This window comes from Pygocentrus nattereri, chromosome 24 (genome assembly GCF_015220715.1).
Source record: "Pygocentrus nattereri isolate fPygNat1 chromosome 24, fPygNat1.pri, whole genome shotgun sequence".
NCBI classification, from domain to species: Eukaryota; Metazoa; Chordata; class Actinopteri; order Characiformes; family Serrasalmidae; genus Pygocentrus; species Pygocentrus nattereri.
In genome coordinates, this window is record NC_051234.1 from 576,770 (window position 1) to 600,404 (window position 23,635).

General features: G+C 40.2%; 2 protein-coding genes across 6 annotated transcripts in view; one reads left to right on the forward strand and one right to left on the reverse strand.

The window, feature by feature from the left end:
• iglon5 (IgLON family member 5) overlaps positions 1-23,635 on the reverse strand; it is a 258,665-nt gene that overhangs the window by 106,583 nt on the left and 128,447 nt on the right. The window lies entirely within an intron of this gene.
• On the forward strand, positions 10,900-17,894 carry LOC119262346 (embigin-like). 5 transcript variants are annotated; one of them, XR_005129560.1, is made up of 8 exons: positions 10,900-11,170; positions 11,560-11,871; positions 12,380-12,683; positions 15,258-15,368; positions 15,478-15,579; positions 15,671-15,738; positions 16,272-16,608; positions 16,730-17,894. XR_005129560.1 is itself a non-coding variant. In XM_037533803.1 (6 exons), exons 2-6 carry the CDS (start codon positions 12,569-12,571, stop codon positions 16,320-16,322), a joined length of 447 nt encoding a protein of 148 aa, XP_037389700.1. In that variant the 5' UTR covers positions 11,662-11,871; positions 12,380-12,568; the 3' UTR covers positions 16,323-17,866. The 5 variants fall into 5 exon arrangements, 3 of the variants coding, with proteins under 3 accessions (XP_037389699.1, XP_037389700.1, XP_037389701.1); XM_037533803.1 differs by lacking the exon at positions 10,900-11,170 and having other exon boundaries at positions 11,662-11,871; positions 16,272-17,866; XM_037533804.1 differs by lacking the exon at positions 10,900-11,170 and having other exon boundaries at positions 11,662-11,871; positions 15,258-15,332; positions 16,272-17,866.

The following is a 23,635-nucleotide window of genomic DNA, read 5'->3' on the forward strand; positions in this document are numbered from 1 at the left end:
AAAAGAAAGCAGCGTCTATAATCCACTCCAGTATTTAAATATAGTGCTCTAAAATGCAGTCACCCACCCAACACTAGTGAGCTGATATATTAGAGTCCCGATTCTAATAAAGGCAGCATGGCGAGAAAAGCAACAGGAGGCCACAACAGCGCCGTTTAACGCGCAAGGAAGCAGCATCACGGAAAAAAGCCGGAAAGAGGCTTTTAGGAATTCTCAAGCTAACTTTTTACAAAATGAATAGGATAAATGTTGTGGACAAAGGGAATCAGGCTTATTTAATGTTACCTGTAGTTATTTTATGACTATAATCAAGCCGCATTACTAAGTTAGCCAATATGCTATGTAGCGAATAGCTAGCTTGTTAGCTGTGTTGCTAACGTGCGCTAGCACTGACCAGTACAACAACGCGACCAAGATAAACTGCTAAAAAATAATCACAGCCTACATAAATATATCGATATTGGTGTGATGTGATATAAACTGCAGATTAGAACACATTTGGGAGTAAAAGGACACAGGATGGGCTCGGATTGTTTACCGTCTCACACGGACTGATGATGCACCCACACCAGTAGAAGTGCATCCCATAATATTTTTCTTCGAGTTTTACGGCAGTTGGCGACCAACTTAAAGGGGCATTACCGCCACCTACTGGCGCAAAACATCGTTCCATTGACTTCTCATGAATTCTAATGAAAACTAATCACATACATTTTAAATGACAGAATCTTGTTTGTTTTACAGCTTTTTTAAATTAAACTATGTTATTATGTATTAACTAATTACATTCAATATATTTTAGCATTGATTAAATTATGTAGATAATAATTAAGTTTAATGCATACGTATAAAAAATATGAGTTTTTAAATAAAATCAAATAGATGTAAATGCATGAAAACTAACTCTGCCGTGAATCATTTCTGTGAGTGCAGAAATCATTAAAGAAAGTGATTTTGTTGGTTCTGCATTCTCTGTGTGTGCGTCACATTATCAGAATGCACTTCTGATGGCTCACAGTGCTGAACATCAGCTAGAGGGTATAAAGCCCCCCAGCTTTGCGATGTAGCACAGTGGAACTGCAATATCTGGCCTGATGGAGCACCATTGAATTCTATGTCTAGTTTTTAAAAGGTCCGGAAAATCAGTGCAAAACCAGCCGGAAACTTTATTAAATACAGCAGAATAGAATCTGCCTTGTTTCTTACAACTCCACACAATTTTACACAATCCTTGAATTTTTTACACTGGCTTTTTCCCCCCCAGTCCAGTCAGTCACTGTCCATGGTACTGATTCTGTATACTGCAGCTCAGCTTCAGCACCAGTGATCTGAACTTGGCAGGTAGAAACAAGCCAGCTGTTCTCTCTCACTGGAAAAAGAGTACATAACTGTACAACAGTTTTAATGTAATAAAACATTTCTGTGCTCAGTTCTGTGCTACAGACACAGATTACCTGAAGGCCACTGGCCAGCAGGGCTTCTCCAAGACGAGCCGGTTAAAAAAAAACATGTAGTAAAAATGTCTGTATTTTAACGACAGTGGAGTCTAAAAGTCTGAGATCACATTAAAAAGCTTTCGATTTGTTATTTAATGCAGCACCATGTGTTTTTCATTGTTTACTTTTTGTTATAAAATTGAAAGAAGTTGAGTCAAGAGGAAAAAAAGAACAATTTAACTTGATGTGAATGCGCTGCTAAGAGTCGCCCTGTAAAGCCAGGAAGTCATGTAAAAGTCAGAAGTACCATGTTTACGTCTTTACATATCAACAGGCTCAAGAAGAGGACCTGACTCAATTCTACTAGTGGAGGGTCAAAGTTGCTGTGTCTGATACTTTGTATAAAAAATAAAATAAGCACATATAACCTGATTTCATGTTCCGTGTTACATGCACATTTGAAAAATACAATTAAAACATTTGAAATGAAAACTGAGAGTAGAGAGGCTGTGAGCTGACATCCTTCACTAGCACCTCTTATGGCTCATTAACTTATGTAATAAATACAGACACTCACTGCATTTTAGATGTCTGTAGAGATGAAGGTATTGATGAAGCTCAACGTCTGAGCTTTGTTCTGCAATCATTAACCACATTTCCTGATTTGTAAATGTTCCCACATGATGTTTATTTAAAGACTTGTTATTGCAGGATGTCCAAAGTCTCTAGTCTTCGTTCCCTTTGCTGTGATGATTGTGATCTTTCTCCACATTATAGTAGCTGTGGTTTATCTCACCAGAACATGGAAGTTCATCTAATGCTTGTCAAAGTTTTGCTTTATTTAAAGACAAAAATAAAGGAGTGAAAATCATGCTGACAAAATCCGGCAGAAAGTGCGGTCTCTTAACCCTCCAGGCTCTTGACATCATTTCAGTGTTTCTCCATTATATGAAATGTACGGCTTACATTAATAAGCCAGCGGGGATTTCAAGCGCGCTGTGAGCGCATGCGGGAGTGTGACGTAACCGCGGCAGCTAGAGTGGACATTGTACGGCGTTAAATGGATCAAAGTCGCCTGTGACGACGCACTTCCCGCTCAGCCTAGTGGGTTAAGGCGCTGGCGAGGCGAACGGACATGGCAGTTGTGGGTTCGAACCCCACTCCGTGTCGGCACTGACCTCAAAGTATGCCGGGTTAGCGTAGTTATACATGGGGCCTGGATCCCATCCCGAACGCATACGAACTAGGTTAGCTTAGGTTGGCAGTGCCCTGTCCCTAGTTGAGCCGGCGTCTTTGCTGAGGGGAAGGAAGTTTTTTCCTCATTATTTTTTATTATTATATTTGAAGAATTACGAATTTTACATCTAAACAATTACTAAATAATTAGAGTGACGTGTCTGGATTGTTTCTCCTCTTTAAGTGGAGAATATTTATTAAAAATAATGAATAAATCAGAACATTAGTGTTGTTTTCTTTCAGAATAAAACTCATGTGTCATGCAAACGACCGTTTATCTCAGTATACGTTCATCTTTTTTCTTTCTCTGTGCATTTATGTTGTGTCCTTCATGCTGTCTATGTACATTAGCCTTTATGTTACGTTTATATTATATTTGCGTATCGGAGCTGCAGAGACGCGATCTCGTTCAGCTGTGCGCTCCTTTCTGTTTCATATGAATGAAAACAAACTTCACTTTGACTTTGGCTAATTACCTCATACCTGCATAACACGACTCAACATTTTTGAAAATGAAGGCGGTTGTTACTCAGTACTAGTGGTTATAAACGGAATCCTCACTTAAACAAGTTTCACAAAAAAAGGACAAACACAGACATGACATTGTAAAAACCAAATACAGAGTGGAGTGTTGTTGTGTTGAACGCTAGATGGCGCTCTACGAGCAGAGCAGTATGGAGAAAACGATGAATATTTAAAAGAAATGTTCAAATACTTTAAGTCTCCTTATATTAAAATAATATATAATTCAGTTTGAATATTCTCAACATGTTATATATAAAGGATAGAATTAAAAGTCTGCAGAGTTAGATTTTTATTAATGTGCTGTTCTCTTTACTGACTGGACATTTAAATGAACAAACGCTTGATGAGTGAAGGAAGGGACTCATTTATGATGTGCACATTAATATAATCTAATGCTGGAACTATAAAACCTTTATTTAAAGACATATTACACTGTGCTTTATCTTCATACTATGTAAATAACAAAGGTTTTAGTGTGTCACCTTCATATTGTTTTGTGAGTGGGGTTATTATAGTTGAGTGGGGTTAATTTCCCCCCTACTATATTAAACAGGTCAACTAGGACCATTAAAACAAAGGATAGCAGAAATCATTAAAGAAAGTGATTTTGTTGGTTCTGCATTCTCTGTGTGTGCGTCACATTATCAGAATGCACTTCTAATGGCTCACAGTGCTGAACATCAGCTAGAGGGGTATAAAGCCCCCCAGCTTTGCGATGTAGCACAGTTGAACTGCAATCTCTGGGCTGATGGAGCACCATTCAATTCTATGTCTAGTTTTAAAAAGGTGCGGAAAATCAGTGCAAAACCAGCCGGACACTTTATTAAATACAGCAGAATAGAATCTGCCTCGTTTCTTACAACTCCACACAATTTTACACAATCCTTGAATTTTTTACACTGGCTTTCCCCCCCAGTCCAGTCAGTCACTGTCCATGGTGCTGAATTCACATCCTGCAGCTCAGCTTCAGCACCAGTGATCTGAACTTGGTAGATAGAAACAAGCCAGCTGTTCTCTCTCGCTGAAAAATGCAGCTCACTGTGAAATGAGTGGAGCAGGAAAAAAACGTCCTTACTTTTTTTATTCGCTGCATTAACTTGTGCTGACTATTATGCTTGTTAAGGTAGCAAAATCACTTTTTTTCTCATAACTGTACAACAGTTTTAATGTAATAAAACATTTCTGTGCTCAGTTCTGTGCTACAGACACAGATTACCTGAAGGCCACTGGCCAGCAGGGCTTCTCCAAGACGAGCCGGTTAAAAAAAAACATGTAGTTAAAAATGTCTGTATTTTAACGACAGTGGAGTCTAAAAGTCTGAGATCACATTAAAAGCTTTCGATTTGCTTATTTAATGCAGCACCATGTGTTTTTCATTGTTTACTTTTTGTTATAAAATTGAAAGAAGTTGAGTCAAGAGGAAAAAAAGAACCATTTAACTTGATGTGAATGCGCTGCTAAGAGTCGCCCTGTAAAGCCAGGAAGTCATGTAAAAGTCAGAAGTACCATGTTTACGTCTTTACATATCAACAGGCTCAAGAAGAGGACCTGACTCAATTCTACTAGTGGAGGGTCAAAGTTGCTGTGTCTGATACTTTGTATAAAAAATAAAATAAGCACATATAACCTGATTTCATGTTCCGTGTTACATGCACATTTGAAAAATACAATTAAAACATTTGAAATGAAAACTGAGAGTAGAGAGGCTGTGAGCTGACATCCTTCACTAGCACCTCTTATGGCTCATTAACTTATGTAATAAATACAGACACTCACTGCATTTTAGATGTCTGTAGAGATGAAGGTATTGATGAAGCTCAACGTCTGAGCTTTGTTCTGCAATCATTAACCACATTTCCTGATTTGTAAATGTTCCCACATGATGTTTATTTAAAGACTTGTTATTGCAGGATGTCCAAAGTCTCTAGTCTTTGTTCCCTTTGCTGTGATGATTGTGATCTTTCTCCACATTATAGTAGCTGTGGTTTATCTCACCAGAACATGGAAGTTCATCTAATGCTTGTTCAATATGTTTTGCTTTATTTAAAGACAAAAAAATAAAGGAGTGAAAATCAATGGCTGACAAAATCCGGCAGAAAGTGCGGCCTCTTAACCCTCCAGGCTCTTGACATCATTTCAGTGTTTCTCCATTATATGAAATGTACGGCTTACATTAATAAAGCCAGCGGGGATTTCAAGCGCGCTGTGAGCGCATGCGGGAGTGTGACGTAACCGCGGCAGCTCGAGTGGACATTGTACGGCGTTAAATGGATCAAAGTCGCCTGTGACGACGCACTTCCCGCTCAGCCTAGTGGGTTAAGGCGCTGGCGAGGCGAACGGACATGGCAGTTGTGGGTTCGAACCCCACTCCGTGTCGGCACTGACCTCAAAGTATGCCGGGTTAGCGTAGTTATACATGGGGCCTGGATCCCATCCCGAACGCATACGAACTAGGTTAGCTTAGGTTGGCAGTGCCCTGTCCCTAGTTGAGCCGGCGTCTTTGCTGAGGGGAAGGAAGTTTTTTCCTCATTATTTTTTATTATTATATTTGAAGAATTACGAATTTTACATCTAAACAATTACTAAATAATTAGAGTGACGTGTCTGGATTGTTTCTCCTCTTTAAGTGGAGAATATTTATTAAAAATAATGAATAAATCAGAACATTAGTGTTGTTTTCTTTCAGAATGAAACTCATGTGTCATGCAAACGACCGTTTATCTCAGTATACGTTTATCTTTTTTTCTTTCTCTGTGCATTTATGTTGTGTCCTTCATGCTGTCTATGTACATTAGCCTTTATGTTACGTTTATATTATATTTGCGTATCGGAGCTGCAGAGACGCGATCTCGTTCAGCTGTGCGCTCCTTTCTGTTTCATATGAATGAAAACAACTTCACTTTGACTTTGGCTAATTACCTCATACCTGCATAACACGACTCAACATTTTGAAAATGAAGGCGGTTGTTACTCAGTACTAGTGGTATAAACGGAATCCTCACTTAAACAAGTTTCACAAAAAAAGGACAAACACAGACTGACATTGTAAAAACCAAATACAGAGTGGAGTGTTGTTGTGTTGAACGCTAGATGGCGCTCTACGAGCAGAGCAGTATGGAGAAAACGATGAATATTTAAAAGAAATGTTCAAATACTTTAAGTCTCCTTATATTAAAATAATATATAATTCAGTTTGAATATTCTCAACATGTTATATATAAAGGATAGAATTAAAAGTCTGCAGAGTTAGATTTTTATTAATGTGCTGTTCTCTTTACTGACTGGACATTTAAATGAACAAACGCTTGATGAGTGAAGGAAGAGACTCATTTATGATGTGCACATTAATATAATCTAATGCTGGAACTATAAAACCTTTATTTAAAGACATATTACACTGTGCTTTATCTTCATACTATGTAAATAACAAAGGTTTTAGTGTGTCACCTTCATATTGTTTTGTGAGTGGGGTTATTATAGTTGAGTGGGGTTAATTTCCCCCCTACTATATTAAACAGGTCAACTAGGACCATTAAAACAAAGGATAGCAGAAATCATTAAAGAAAGTGATTTTGTTGGTTCTGCATTCTCTGTGTGTGCGTCACATTATCAGAATGCACTTCTGATGGCTCACAGTGCTGAACATCAGCTAGAGGGGTATAAAGCCCCCAGCTTTGCGATGTAGCACAGTTGAACTGCAATCTCTGGGCTGATGGAGCACCATTGAATTCTATGTCTAGTTTTAAAAAGGTGTGGAAAATCAGTGCAAAACCAGCCGGACACTTTATTAAATACAGCAGAATAGAATCTGCCTCGTTTCTTACAACTCCACACAATTTTACACAATCCTTGAATTTTTTACACTGGCTTTCCCCCCCCCCAGTCCAGTCAGTCACTGTCCATGGTGCTGAATTTACATCCTGCAGCTCAGCTTCAGCACCAGTGATCTGAACTTGGCAGATAGAAACAAGCCAGCTGTTCTCTCTCGCTGAAAAAAGCAGCTCACTGTGAAATGAGTGGAGCAGGAAAAAAACGTCCTTACTTTTTTTATTCGCTGCATTAACTTGTGCTGACTATTATGCTTGTTAAGGTAGCAAAATCACTTTTTTTCTCATAACTGTACAACAGTTTTAATGTAATAAAACATTTCTGTGCTCAGTTCTGTGCTACAGACACAGATTACCTGAAGGCCACTGGCCAGCAGGGCTTCTCCAAGACGAGCCGGTTAAAAAAAACATGTAGTGAAAAATGTCTGTATTTTAACGACAGTGGAGTCTAAAAGTCTGAGATCACATTAAAAAGCTTTCGATTTGTTATTTAATGCAGCACCATGTGTTTTTCATTGTTTACTTTTTGTTATAAAATTGAAAGAAGTTGAGTCAAGAGGAAAAAAAGAACCATTTAACTTGATGTGAATGCGCTGCTAAGAGTCGCCCTGTAAAGCCAGGAAGTCATGTAAAAGTCAGAAGTACCATGTTTACGTCTTTACATATCAACAGGCTCAAGAAGAGGACCTGACTCAATTCTACTAGTGGAGGGTCAAAGTTGCTGTGTCTGATACTTTGTATAAAAATAAAATAAGCACATATAACCTGATTTCATGTTCCGTGTTACATGCACATTTGAAAAATACAATTAAAACATTTGAAATGAAAACTGAGAGTAGAGAGGCTGTGAGCTGACATCCTTCACTAGCACCTCTTATGGCTCATTAACTTATGTAATAAATACAGACACTCACTGCATTTTAGATGTCTGTAGAGATGAAGGTATTGATGAAGCTCAACGTCTGAGCTTTGTTCTGCAATCATTAACCACATTTCCTGATTTGTAAATGTTCCCACATGATGTTTATTTAAAGACTTGTTATTGCAGGATGTCCAAAGTCTCTAGTCTTTGTTCCCTTTGCTGTGATGATTGTGATCTTTCTCCACATTATAGTAGCTGTGGTTTATCTCACCAGAACATGGAAGTTCATCTAATGCTTGTTCAATATGTTTTGCTTTATTTAAAGACAAAAAATAAAGGAGTGAAAATCAATGGCTGACAAAATCCGGCAGAAAGTGCGGCCTCTTAACCCTCCAGGCTCTTGACATCATTTCAGTGTTTCTCCATTATATGAAACGTACGGCTTACATTAATAAAGCCAGCGGGGATTTCAAGCGCGCTGTGAGCGCATGCGGGAGTGTGACGTAACCGCGGCAGCTAGAGTGGACATTGTACGGCGTTAAATGGATCAAAGTCGCCTGTGACGACGCACTTCCCGCTCAGCGTAGTGGGTTAAGGCGCTGGCGAGGCGAACGGACATGGCAGTTGTGGGTTCGAACCCCACTCCGTGTCGGCACTGACCTCAAAGTATGCCGGGTTAGCGTAGTTATACATGGGGCCTGGATCCCATCCCGAACGCATACGAACTAGGTTAGCTTAGGTTGGCAGTGCCCTGTCCCTAGTTGAGCCGGCCTCTTTGCTGAGGGGAAGGAAGTTTTTTCCTCATTATTTTTTATTATTATATTTGAAGAATTACGAATTTTACATCTAAACAATTACTAAATGATTAGAGTGACGTGTCTGGATTGTTTCTCCTCTTTAAGTGGAGAATATTTATTAAAAATAATGAATAAATCAGAACATTAGTGTTGTTTTCTTTCAGAATGAAACTCATGTGTCATGCAAACGACCGTTTATCTCAGTATACGTTTATCTTTTTTTCTTTCTCTGTGCATTTATGTTATGTCCTTCATGCTGTCTATGTACATTAGCCTTTATGTTACGTTTATATTATATTTGCGTATCGGAGCTGCAGAGACGCGATCTCGTTCAGCTGTGCGCTCCTTTCTGTTTCATCTGAATGAAAACAAACTTCACTTTGACTTTGGCTAATTACCTCATACCTGCATAACACGACTCAACATTTTTGAAAATGAAGGCGGTTGTTACTCAGTACTAGTGGTATAAACGGAATCCTCACTTAAACAAGTTTTACAAAAAAAGGACAAACACAGACAGACATTGTAAAAACCAAATACAGAGTGGAGTGTTGTTGTGTTGAACGCTAGATGGCGCTCTACGAGCAGAGCAGTATGGAGAAAATGATGAATATTTAAAAGAAATATTCAAATACTTTAAGTTTCCTTGTATTAAAATGATATATAATTCAGTTTGAATTAATTGAATCTAGGCTCGCAGGCACAACCTCACAGCTCAAACTCGCTCACTCGTCACCGAAACTCATCTTCCCTACTTACTTTCAAAGATTTTCACCATCTGACACCATGTTATGCCGTGTAGTGCATTAATGAAAAGACACACACGGTCAGCGTGGGTTTATCTGTAACTTTACTGAACCAAAATAACTGCCCGTCAGCCTCTATGGTCCCCCTTGTAAGCTTTCTCCCTGCCTTGTGGGTAATGGAGTATATTTAAGCAATGCATAACAACACCACTCCCAGAATATAACGGCCAGACATGACATGTCGACTTTATTCCCTTCTGTTTCCTCACAGCAGCAGTAACTGGTAGCTGACAGTGATCAGGGGTATTTTCCACACTTTACTGTGTTTAGCTGGTGCAGTGTTTTCTCCCCACAGCTCCGCAGACTCAACACCTGCCTGACCAACACACCTGATCAGCTCGTTAATCAGTTGATGAGCTGGATCAGGTATTTTAATGTAAGGGAATGTTGAAACCATGCGGAGCTGCAGGGCCACAGAACCAGTTAATGAATAAAGTGTTAATAAATAGTGAATTAAACAGCAGCAAATCTCACCTAGTTTACACTTTAGCAGACAATACTAGGCTAGTTAGCACTAGCATCTGCAAGCTTTAAAGGAGGAGCGAGGTAGCGGACGCATGTGCGGAGGTAAGTGACTTTTATTGAGGGCAAATCCAGGGTCGCGATCGAAACAGTCCAAGGTCATATAGCCAACACGGAGATATTGAGGTTCAGACATGAGAAGTAACAGACTCAAACCAACACAGAGCTTCAAACAGCACAAACACGACGAGCAAACAACGACCGGCTTAAATACACAGGGCTTAAACACTCAGAGACAACAAGAGACAAGGGGCGGAGTTACAAAACCAAAACAAAAACGCACATGGAAAGGACTGGGACAGGACACCAATCGTGACACACAGGTTTACTTTGCTCTGCTTTAACCTTGAACTGTAGCTGTTTTCCTCCCATTTCCGACAGGAACATTCTCCTCAAAAGTAGAACAATTTCTTGTAAAATGTTTCTCAACATTCGACTGTTTTCTGAGGATGAAGTCATTTGTAATTCGCCAGATTCTTGTTGAATTTTCCCGTTCCACCTTAAATGGTGCCTGAGGCGAACGTAAATGCGACTAAGTCTATTCATCTCCAAATATTCATCCTCAATACATTTTTATAGCTGCTAACCAGGCGAGACTTCGTTGCTGTGTGACCTGCAGTCTGCACAGCAGGTCTCAGTCTTTGGACTCTTGTAGCTGCAATGAGGGGTTTCTAATAAAGTGTCCAGTGACTGTACAGAGAGAAAAAGAGGGCCGTGGCTTCAGCAACATATGACTACATGAGATGTTGTGGACTGTGTACTACAAGAGAAGGACAAGGAAGAGCTGACAGGATGTTGTCACATCACTATATTTGGTGTGGGGGAGTGACAGAGAGAGAAAGACAAGCTCATCTGAACACAGTTCCTCTTTCAGCTGCAAACGTTTGAGTGCAGAAGAGTCCAGTGAAGTCCAGCTGAGAGAGATACAGGATTTGCTCGTGTGCTGGTCGTGTCAGGTGGACTGTAGGTCTGTAAAGAGCTCTGCAGAAGTCCTGAGGTGGTGTAGTTTTTGAGTAGTTGACAGATCGGTCAGTAGAGCGGGTTGTAAGAGTGGTCATATCTGCAGTCGTGCTGTCTCTGTATGTAGTGAGGAGGCTCTGTAACTCAGGAAGAATGCAGGTTGGTTTGTATCTGCTGCTTGTGCTCCACATTGCTGAAGGTGAGTGAAGCATTAAATCTCTTACTGTAGACACTAGTGTAACACAGTACTGTGTAAATCTTCATTTGAATCTTGCTGTAATCTTACTGATGACGTGGGAATGGAAGGATATGAACTGCACAGCAATTCAAATCATTGGAGTTGATTGTTTGCCTTCAAAGCCACATCACACTTATTTAAAGTAGCTCTAACTGTTTCAGCTGTTTCAGGCTGAAGTGAGTTTCTCTACAGTATAATAACATTAGTAACTGAAAGCTTTAGGAAACTGTGTTTAGGTGGTCAAGCATGTCTTTTTATAACGATGGCTTTACAGTAAAATTCTGTTTATGGTTGATCAAGTGTTGCACAAGTGATGATAGTGAAGGTCATTGACTGGTGTGTTTCTGCAGGCTGCAAACTGAAAGATGGAAAGCCAGAAGTGATTACTGCATACAGAGGAGGGTCAGCACTGCTGCCCTGTTACTGCACTGACCCACAAGCCACACCTGGGAGATTTACCTGGAAGAAACATAGAACAAACATAGACATATTGGAAGAGATGTCCAATGAAAGGAGTCAGTACAGAGACAGAGTTCAGCTGTTTAATGGTCACTCTCCAGGAAATCTCTCTCTACTCATATCACACCTGACTGAAGAGGATGGAGGAGATTACATATGTGAAGTTGAAGGCAGAATCAAATATATCAGCCTCACTGTTGAAGGTAAAACTCTGTTTTGATCCACACACATAGTGAAGAGATCATCTCATATCTAGATGCCTGATATAATAAACTTTGTTGTTAAACATTCCAAATGCATTGGGTCTCTGGTTTTGCAGTAGTACTGAAAGAACGACTAATGATACTAGATTCTTTAATAATCATGGTGAAGTTATTAAACAGTTGTTGTGGTGCTTAGCTACATATAATGACACTCCATCTTTGAGATCAAGAGTAATACACTGTTTTATATTGCCAAGGTATTGCTAAGTGTTTTGTAGGACACCTTTATTTATGCAGTACTTGTTTAATAGTGGTTACTGTGAGTGGCCGTAGTCAGGTGTGGAGAAATATAGTGAAAGAGAACTTCAGTGATCTGGTATCTGATGATAAACTATGTGTTAAGACATTTTTTACTGGTCATTCTTACTTATAAGGCCTCATTTAGTGCTTCTGGATGAGTCGTCACCTGCATACGATAATCCTCAATCCTGAATATGTGTCTCTACAGGCTGCACTCTGACCAACCTTAAGACAACATTACCTATCACAGCTCATACAGGAGGGTCAGTACTGCTGCCCTGCTCCTGCACTGAGCTACGTGCCAAACCTGAGACATTCACCTGGAAGAAATACAATCAAAAGTGTGATAGTATACCCTTTGAAAGTGGTCAGTATAGAAACAGATTTCAGCTGGTTAATGGTCACAGGAAATCTCTCTCTACTCATATCACACCTGACTGAAGAGGATGGAGGAGATTACAGGTGTGATGCTTTGCCAAGTGGATACACAGACATCAGCCTCATTGTTAAAGGTAAAACACTGGTTTGTTTTCTGAGTGCAAAGTGTGTTGAATGAACTGTGTAAGATTTGTTATCCTTCCAGTACAAATGCTCCAAGAAGAGCTTTAATGAGGGTTCTGTATTGAGGGTGTGAGCAGTAGTTAACATTTTCTTCAGTATATGAATGTTTATCATGTTCTATAATGTCTACAGAAGGGACATTTATATTGTCTCACAGTCCCCACACTGGGACTCTGTATTGGATCTTTCCAACAAAACTCCAGCCCCTCATCACTGCTCACTTGGGTCTTTTTAGCCCTGTTTTCTCAGGTATCTGGATCTGCTTTCATTGTGTTTGCCTTTTTCTAGTTTCTCCTTTAGTCCTGTGTTTGTATGAATGGCTTTTAGTTTCTACATTGTTTGGTGAAGTCATGTTTACATGTTTATCTTGGAATTCTGAGCCTGTTTCAGGTCATGTTATTCTGTTATTTCTGTTGAATTTTGCTCCTGGTTTCAGTCTGTTTAGCCTGTCTTCTAGTTATTAGGCTGTGGTTTGTCCTGGGTCAGTCCTGTCTGGCTTTACTCTGACACATGCAAGAGTTAAACACAGTCTTTTCTAGGAATCCTCAAGCGAATATGCTTTTGTCCTTTAGCCTCAAGCCCATCATTTAGAAACATATATGGTTTGTTGAAGACTATTTCATGAAGATGCATCTCAGGACATGTAGTTACTCCATACTTTAACAAGAAATTTCAGATTTTTATTTGAAAAACTCTTCTCCCTACTGGCTCCTCTGCTATCTGTCCAGGTTATATGATGCCTTAGAAATCAAGACCACGTTTTGTCAGGCTGGATAAACTTAATTTCTCTGTGAAAAGCAGTCTGGAAATGGAGCTCATTAGATCCATTTAAAACAAGAAAACATGAAAAGATTTCATAATATTCCAATGACATTGCACAATTGCACAGCCACCTTTTTGGTAGGCATCATCAGTTTCATTTGGTTGTGCAGTGCAGGTTTCTTATGAGAACACAGCCATAACCAATCCAGCAAATGTAGTAAAGCACGTTTTTGACATATTAGATTTCCATCTAATTTTTAAAGCATATTAAACAATATATTTGAGATCACTGCCTCTGTGTAATTTGATCTTTTGCTATATTTTATCCATTGATAGCTGAAGTCCACACAGCTGAGATTTCCTGCTGTGTTATTAATCACAAATCATGCTAGCTCACTGAATAGTATGCAAATATAGTGCCGTACTTTTAGAAGGACACTCATTAGTGTAGTAGATACAGAAGCTTGAGTTTTTGTATGCAGCATTACATCAGCCAGTAAGACGTGTTCAACAGTGTAGCAGCTCTGGTGACTCCTTATATCTGCTGTTCAGCTCATTGGCAGGCATGAAAAATTCCAATTCCATTTATTAATGTTAAGTAATGTTGGTAATTGATTTTTCTGAACTTAATTGTGTTCAGCTGATTTTAGCTTTGTATTCAGCAGCTTCTTCTTCATTATTCATTCTACACTAATGGCACCTCATTGTAATCACAGCAAAATTTGAAGTGGGATAGAAAAACTGAATAATAAGCTTGCAAATAAGGATCTAACTTTAGCTTCACATGTGTGTATGTGCCAATTATTTTAAAGCTTTTTTTTAAATTAGTTTTCATGAAACCTCACACACATGGGAGATACTCAAGTTATACGGATCCAGTCCACCAATCTAGCTAATCTGCTCCCTTTAGCATTTTCTGAAGACTTTTTCTAAGGTGTCCACAAACCTTTCATCTTTTTCTTGCTTGTTCTAGTCTGTTTTGCTTTGTCATAATCCACCATGGACCATTTTAATTAGTTTTCATAAAATATCACACACTTGTGAGATATGTAGAAAAGCTGATAAGATGAGGTCTATCAGAGCACAGTGAGAGTTACAGCACTCCAGTATAGCAAGAAAGTGTTCTTAATTACATAGTCGAATACTCCAAATAACAGCTAATGTGTAATTGAAAATACATTTTCTCTAATAAAGTTGATATCAATTAACCAACGTACAAAATAGTACTAAAACTATTGCATTTCACATCACAGCAACTCCACTATCTGCCAAAACCGCTCTGCAGAAGAGCCCCTCTGAGTACAATATTACCATTAAGCAAAGGCAGTCAAGAGCAACAACATCTGCAACAATACACAAGCACACACCCAGTTCTCATAGTAGGGTTATAATAATATATGTCTATCAATAATATACTGTATACCCATAATGTAGGCCAGGGTCTGAGATTCTTTGGTACATTTAACATGTTATGAACACTAATTTTAAATCATTATGTCCAAAATTCATAATGTATAATAAACATGGCCACAGGCATGTTTATAATGTCTTATTAATGCATAATAACATTATGAATGTGTTCATAGACTCTTATAGACATTGATTTTTACAGACAATTTTGTGTGTATAAAGCCCTGTGTATGTGAAAAATGAAAAAAAAAAAAAGTTGTCTGCCTATAATAAAAATGTAAGTTGCCTATAATGCATTTTCAAATGAGTTATTATGTTCAGCTCATCAGTTCTGTCTCATGCTGCACCCACAGCTAAACCTATGACTACTACATCGCACTCAACCAATCAAGCAACCCCCCAATCAACCGAGAAGTCTGATGGAACCAGTACTGTCATTTCAACAACTTGTCCTTCACAACAACGTTATTATGCATTCATTTCATTAACCTGGTCAAGCATATAATCAAGTGTACTAACCAATTCCACACACAGTAACATAAATGTTTACCTTCTTTATTCTTTCTATTACAGAGGTATCCAGTCCATCAACCAGAGAGTTAATCATCTATGCTACTGTGGGGGGCTTACTGCTGTTAATGGTACTGATTGGGGTCATCTACTGGAGATACAGAGGTACACACACATCCACAAACACTGTATTTACATTTCTTACACTCTTAGTGCTTGGACTTCTGTGCACTTTGACTCTTGTTTGACTCTGTAGCTAAAAGACAAGGGCAGATGGAGGACAGTGAGAGAAAACCAGAATGGAGAAGAGATCAGGAGACACAGGTAGGATCAGAAGTATGACTTCTCTCTTAGTGTTAAGATGTCATCTGTTATACAAGCTTTGAAGCTTAGAAATTGCGATTTTATAGAAGTTGGAAGTAAACATACATGGTGTAATAAAATATTTTTTTTTTTTTGTAATGTAATTAATTTTTTTCCAGTGACAAAGCAAATCCAGTGGTGTAGTGTCTGTGAATGCAGGCTTATAGAGAGGCCCTGTGAATCACCTCTACCTCTTATATTATCAATGCATAATTCTGCAATTTCCCTCTGGGTTCAATAAAAGATTGATTCTGAAAAAACTAAATAAAAAATTAACTGATTCCAAGCCCCACCCTCCATTCACTGCTTAGCAACTTTTGCTATTTGCCATGAAGTTGGCCAAGATTTAAGTTCTTTAGTAGCTCGCAAGGGTCTCCTGAATTTCCCAAAACAATTTGTATGTTGCTCAAAAATGAGGTATTTAATTACTTCTTTCATTTTGGTGAAGGTTGCACCATCAGACTATTCATATTATATTTCGCTATTTCCCTCAGGAAATATCAAGAGAGCAATGGACCACGCAGCCAACTCCCCAAGCTGAGTGAAGCCGATGCAGGCGTCGAGACCGTAAACAAAGACGGGGAAGGTGAGGCAGACTATGGGACTAAGCTAAGGTTTATCCCGCACCGGACTTTGGTTCCCAGCATTTTTCTCGCCAATGTTCAAACAAAATGGATGAACTGCGACTCTGAGCTACTACACACAGATGGATCAGAGAGTGTGACATTATGGTTCTTACGGAGACGTGATTGAACGGGGATTTCCCGAGCGGTGCACTGAAGCTGGAGGGATGCAGTGTGTTCAGTGTGGACAGAGTGGCTGAGGACTCCGGTAAGAATAAAGGAAGAGGTCTGTGTGTTTATGTAAACAAATCATGGTCTGCGCACTCCACCGTAATTGAAAGTCAGTGCTCTACTAACTGATGATCAGATTTTGTCCCCTCTGTTTACAGAGCACACAGTTGTATCGTTACCACAGCCTACATCCCTCCTGATGCTAATGCTAAGCTATCTATGTACAGCAATTGACAAACAACAAACTGCACACCCAGATGGACTTTTTTATTGTTGCTGGAGACTTCAATCACTCTAATTTGCAATCTGTGCTGCCAAAATTCCACCAGAATGTTTCCTACTTGACCAAAGGAGACCAAACTCTAGATCATGTCTATACAAACATTGCAGATTCATATAAGGCTGCCCCCCTTCTCCACCAAGGTCAGTCTGATCACATCATTGTTTCTGCTCCCACTCAGCAAACATGTGAAAACATCTACAAAGACTGTTAAAGTGTTGCCAGAAGGGGCCGTCTCCTCTCTACAGCATCAGTTTCAGAACAGTGATTGGACTATGTTCTGCCCTGAAGGCCCTACAGACTCTCACATGGACTTGGACGCATACACCTCAGCTGTAATGAGTTATATCAACTCATGTATTGACAATGTCACCTCTGTCAAGCAGCTAAAAAATCTTTCCTAATCAGAAACCTTGGATGAATGCTGAGGTTCGGCTACTTCTGAAGGCACACGACGCTGCTTTCAGATCTGGTGATGCAGAGGCTTACAGCTCAGCCAAGGCAGTCCTGAAGAAGGACATTAGGAAAGCCTAACATGCCTTCAAACTCTCTGTTGAAGAGAACTTCCACAACTCCAACCCCCACCGCATGTGGAAGGACATCCAGACTTTGACGGACCATAAACCACCCCCACTGACCCCCCTCCAGCCAGCAGTGCCTCTCTCTCAGACCTGCTTAATTCATTATTAATATTATTAATAATGATGATTAATAACTGGTTCTACACTTGTGTCGATCAGGGCATTTCTGAAGACAACACATAGGGTCTACTACCTCACAACGTCACCCCCCCACACTCTCTCCAGCGGAGGCATGTTCAGTACTGACCAGAGTAAATGCATGTAAAGCTGCCGGCCCAGATGGCATGACAAGCGTAGTGCAATTAAACAGATCAGCTTTATGTTCATCAGACCACAAAGCAGCACAAAGCAAGTAGTGTTTGTGTGTGTGTGTTTGTGTGTGTGTGTGTGTGTGTGTGTGTGTGTGTGTGTGTGTGTGTGTGTGTGTGAGTGAGTGAAAAGCGAGCGATAGATAAGATGTGAGTAGAGGGGAGAGAGAGTACAAGACAAAAAAATAGAGGCTGATAGACAGACAGTATATGCTGTATTTGGTTTACCAAGTCAGTAGCTGTATGCAGCATGTCTTTTACAGTGTCTACCTCATTATACTCAGCAGTCTTCAGTGACCTCTTTCACAAGTGTTCTGCAAAAAAAGGTAGGACACTGTCACTGGGGCAGTACCCTTCTTGTCACTGGGGTGGGACCCTCAGGGGTACATCTCTGTACCTTTAGTCAGGGAACATAACTGTACCAGAATCCATTGAAACTATATTTTCTAAGTTGTATTGACTCCACACACCCCGTCTCGCCTCCAGGCTTTTTATTAAATGGTTCTGCTTTAAAACATTAGTTTATAAAAAGATAAAAATAGCTACTTTTCCACTAGGAAAAGCTTCTTTAAGGCAATTGGACCTTAAAACCGCTGTTGTACCTCTGAGGGAACGTTTACACTGTTTGTACCTTGATGAACGAATCATGTACCTGCATGGTACCTTTATTGTTATCAAGGCACTGAATACTTTAATATACATTTCTAAAAGCATTTGTGTGCACAGTTTATGCAAACTTTAGAAAACATACCAAAAGCATGATCTTAGCATAAGTTGGATAAGTATGCTTAGGCCCCAGTGACTGTGCTTTCCAAAGTCCTGCTTCATTCCTTCCCTGATAAAGGAAAGGATCAAATGCTCTATGCCAGGGGTCTTGAATTGAAATTCAATAAGGTCCAGTTAGAGAAAATTTCCTCAAGGTCCAGAACATCATAATGTCTAACGTACATCATAATTCAGTGCCATATACTGTTTACTGAAGTAGCCTAGTAGTTATATCAACATCTTATACAGTCAACAACTGAATGCCGAATCAAATAAAGTACAACAGTCATATTTCAACAACATTTGCTTCTCACCCTGTCCCTCCCCTGTGTGTGCGACACTCACTCGAGTCTCAGTGCTCATCGTAATGCACAGATCTGATTGGCTGAGTAGCATCACATGTCATACTTACAACACATGCGATTGGTCTGTGAGTCTCCCAGGCCACTAAAGCTACCGTAAAGGACGATTAAAATAGGCCCACCCTATCAAAACTAAAGAATTCTCTATAGTTTACTGGCTGTAGGTTCAGGTCTGCATAGGACAGTATCTGGGTCCGGACTCAGACCACGGTCTGCCTATTATTGACCTCTGGTCTATGGTAGTGAAAACCATTGATAACCTCCATCAAACCATCAGATGTAAAATTCACCACTTCACTGGGTTTCACTAGTCAGCAAAGAGTCCTAAATTATAAAGGTCTGTACAAAGAGATTCTAATGTCATTTTTTGTTTACATATCCTTAATGCCCTATTGTCAATGCCCAAGGCATGTCATTAACCCCCCCCCCACACACACACTCTCTCGCTCTCGCTCTCTCTCTCTCTCACTTGCTCTCTCTCTCTCTCTGTGTAGCACATGCTTTCCTGTGGAAAAGAGAACTACATATTTTCGCTGTGAGTGCAAACTTCTTAAATAGCTTTGACTGCAGTAACCACATCTGCTGTTCCCATGTGCCTAAATATATAAAACTCACTGTAAGACAAGCAGATAGAGAACCACATTAACCCTCATTGGGTCTTCGGGTCTGTGGGACCCGTTTTTAGTTTTTCGCTCAATAAAAATATTACAAATAATTATTTTTTCAAACTAAGATTCACTGGCCTTGGCTCATTTTCTGTACGGAACATAAATCAGAAAACTTTTTCAATTACCAACCCCCCCCATATACCCCCCCTTCACATTCATATTACATACAGGGTCTTCGGGTCCTCTGGACCCGGGGCTAGTGAAAGTGTGGAAATCATAGGTTATCTGTGTGTGTGTGGGGGTGTGTGAATGGATGAGCACCCACAGTGTGCACCCACTGTTCCCGCACAAGTTTGCAACATTGTTGCAAAGTTAAGAGCACCATCACTGTCAGCACCCACATTCCCACACATTTCACCTTCTATCTCGTGGGAATCAGTCTTGTGGATCTAACACTATAAATAGCTCTGTCAGCATGGTTCTATACCATAAATGATCAAGATGGCAAAGCGATTCACTGTTCAGAGTGCCTTACAGCTGATATTGGAGGAGACAGAGGGTTCTCATAGTGATGCAGAGGAAGAAGTTTTGGAATATGAAGATCACATTTCTGAGAATTCAGAGTCTGACAGTGAGTTTGAAGAGAAGGATCAGCATCAGTCAGCTCCAAAGCATAAAAGAGCCTCAGGACCAGCCCATCAGCATCCAGGACTATGTGAGCAGCCAGCCATAGGACCAGCCTGTCAGCCAGCTAGCCCCAGGACCAGCCCATGAGAAGCTAGCCACAGGATCAAGCCTGTAAGCCAGCTCTAAAACGCAAGCGAACCTCAGGACCAGCCCGCCAGCAGCAAGCCTCAAGACCAGCCGGTGAGCAGCCAGGCATAGAACCAGACAGTCAGCAGCTTGCAAATGTCATATGGATGTCAAAAAATGACAAAATTGAGTGGTCTTCCTGCCCAAGAAATGTACCGCCCCGCATAGCTGCCAATGTGATTCAGATGATACCAGGACCTACACGTTTGGCAGTCACTCATGCAAAAGACATCAAGTCTTCCTTTGAACTTTTCATGCCACACTCCATCAAGAAAATCATCCTGGATTGTACAAATTTAGAAGGAAGCTGGGTGTTTGGAGATAAGTGGAAGTTTGTGGATGAAACCGATTTGGATGCTTACTTTGGGGTTCTTATCCTTGCTGGTGTTTTCAGGTCCAAAGGGGAGGCCACAGAATCCCTGTGGCATGAAGAAGCTGGCAGAGAACCTTTCCGGGCAACAATGTCTCTGAAAACGTACAAAATAATTTCCAGGACCGTCCATTTTGGTGACTGTGATGATAGACCAGCTCGACGAGCAGAGAGACAAGCTAGCTGCCATCAGGACAGTGTTGGACAAGTGGGTGTGGCATCTCCCCCTGTTTTACAACCCTGGGCCCAACGTCACAGTTGATGAGCAGGTGATGCCATTTTGGGGTCGCTGCCCTTTCCGGCAGTATATCCCATCTAAACCTACCAAGTATGGTATAAAGATTTGGGCTACCTCACAACGTCACCCCCCCCCCCGCCCCCCCACAAACACACACACACACTCTCTCCGGCGGAGGTATGTTCAGTACTGACCAGAGTAAATGCATGTAAAGCATGTAAAGCTGCCGGCCCAGATGGCATGACAAGCGTAGTGCAATTAAACAGATCAGCTTTATGTTCATCAGACCACAAAGCATTTTCTAAGTAGTGTTTTTCTAAAATCAAGGTGGAAAATTTGGAAAAATTTAAACATATACACTCCTGCCTTTTCTATGTTTTTTATATGGTAGATAATGAACAATGAACTTGACCAATTCTAGTGATTCCCTTAAGCCTTTAGTTACTCTAAGGCTCTTTATTACAACAATATTCAGTGCATTCACAATCCTACATGTACGCAACCTGAACCATTCGCTGACCACATAACCACAACCTTAAATATTCCCTAGAAATAATGAACACATATTGAAAAACATGGCTTATTATACAGTTAATAGTTTTAAGCCTCATTATTCGGTATATTTACTTACCTCCAGGGTAAAGATGCAGGATGAGAAAACATAAAAAATATAAACGCAGCTGCATTTTTGCTGCGATCAAAACACACTCTCAGTGTCAGTCCCTGCAAAAGTGACAGAGTTCAACTACAGGAAGCACTCTCATAAGATATATATATATTCATGCTCTTACAAAGGAAGTGTATTTGTGTGGGTGTGGGTGTGGGTGTGTGTGTGTGTGTGTTTGTGTGTGTGTGTTTGTGTGTGTGTGTGTGTGTGTGTGTGTGTGTGTGTGTGTTTGTGTGTGTGTGTTTGTGTGTGTGTGTGTGTGTGTGTGTGTGTGTGTGTGTGTGTGTGTGTGTGTGTGTGTGTGTGTGTGTGTGCGTGTGAGTGAGTGAAAAGCGAGCGATAGATAAGATGTGAGTAGAGGGGAGAGAGAGTACAAGACAAAAAAATAGAGGCTGATAGACAGACAGTATATGCTGTATTTGGTTTACCAAGTCAGTAGCTGTATGCAGCATGTCTTTTACAGTGTCTACCTCATTATACTCAGCAGTCTTCAGTGACCTCTTTCACAAGTGTTCTGCAAAAAAAGGTAGGACACTGTCACTGGGGCAGTACCCTTCTTGTCACTGGGGTGGGACCGAGTTGTGGCCAACTTACTGTGCAGCAGATATCAAATTAGCTGTAAATCTATGGCCAGAGTGGCTTACACTGAGAGTTTTTGAAATGTGGCTTTTAGCTTCAGGTCTACATCATGCATATTCAAACATCCTTATAGGCCTCAAAATAACTTGCCAAATGGACAGTCTTTCCTGTAGGGACGTTGATTACATGTCGACTGGGTGTCTTTTGTGGTAAAAGTCCAAAACTCTCTCAAAAATACACAAAAGAAGACCAAACCTGCTGTTTCCTTTTTATTGTGGTGCCTCATTTAACAATTCAAAATCCACAATGACTCAGAATTTTTTTTTGCAACATAAACATCCAGCAGCTCTGAACGCTGCTCCACAGTGAGAGTGTGAGATGCAGGAGAAAGCATGCACATGTATCATTTCAGAACCTGCAGTACGTCAATGGACTATACTCTAATGTTAAATTAGCATAGACAAAGTTTGCTCACGTACACACCCTGACTTTCACCCCCACTCACACGGCTGACCTGATGGTGTGAAGATGTGCTGAGGACGTTATTTTAAGCTGTGAGAACATTTCCTGCTTCTTCTGCAGTGATGCATCATTTAAAGGCACTTTAACTCAGCTAGTGTCCATGTTAAACACCCATATGTTGCTTTGTATAAGCTTTTACTGTTATGGTGCTGACCATATTGGAGATTCTCCTGTCCACTCGGAAATGAACACAGTTTAACCCTTACAATCCCAGGCTTATTACATGCTAATTGTTATTCAGTAACTACAGGGATTGCCATGCAAACTTGCTGAGCTATTCTTAGGTTATAGAAGCATGTAATGAAGCCTTGGGCCTACTAGCAGGTCCTGGCTTTTTAAGGGTTTACAAAGTACAAAAAATTTGTATAGAAACTGGTGTTTCTCAATGAATTGCACATTCAAACTAATCTGGATATAAAACTTGATCAGTCTGCACAGTCTCGCCTTTGACGTGCGGACTGAGCCATTAAACTGCCACAATATCAGGTTCAGCTTAGTGTTGTTATTTTTTGTAGATCAGTATTAATGTTGTTTTATTCCACTCAGTCTGTAAAGTATCTGACAGCTTCTTTTGATCGGCCAGTGGTATTTGGTTCATTTCTGGCTGATTCCAGGTTGTGTAGGTGATCTTCTGTCACAGCTGCCAACTGAAAAGCTGCTCAGTGGGAGAAACTAAGTGTTGTATAATTAATTGTATAAGAGCTTCTTATTGCTTGTAATCTATATTGTGTCACAGATCTGATTTCCTGCTAGATTATTTTTCTACCCACATTCTGGATCATTCATTGGGTCATATTATAGGATTATTTCTAAGTTTCTGTGTAGGTCAGCTGTTGGGTTTATAGCTGTTTCCAGTATAAACCCAGGCACGTATCACCCTCAGACATTCACTATTTAAGTGACAAGTTGCTGCATTAGTCAACAACTATTAAGTACTGGTGCATTATGGGTGCATATTGCGGTAACAGATT

Coding starts and splice junctions, on each gene's coding strand:
- LOC119262346 (XM_037533802.1), top strand. CDS start 11,125: ATGCAGGTTGGTTTGTATCTGCTGCTTGTGCTCCACATTGCTGAAG. Junction 11,171..11,559: donor TGTGCTCCACATTGCTGAAG/GTGAGTGAAGCA, acceptor GTGTTTCTGCAG/GCTGCAAACTGAAAGATGGA. Junction 11,872..12,379: donor TATCAGCCTCACTGTTGAAG/GTAAAACTCTGT, acceptor GTGTCTCTACAG/GCTGCACTCTGACCAACCTT.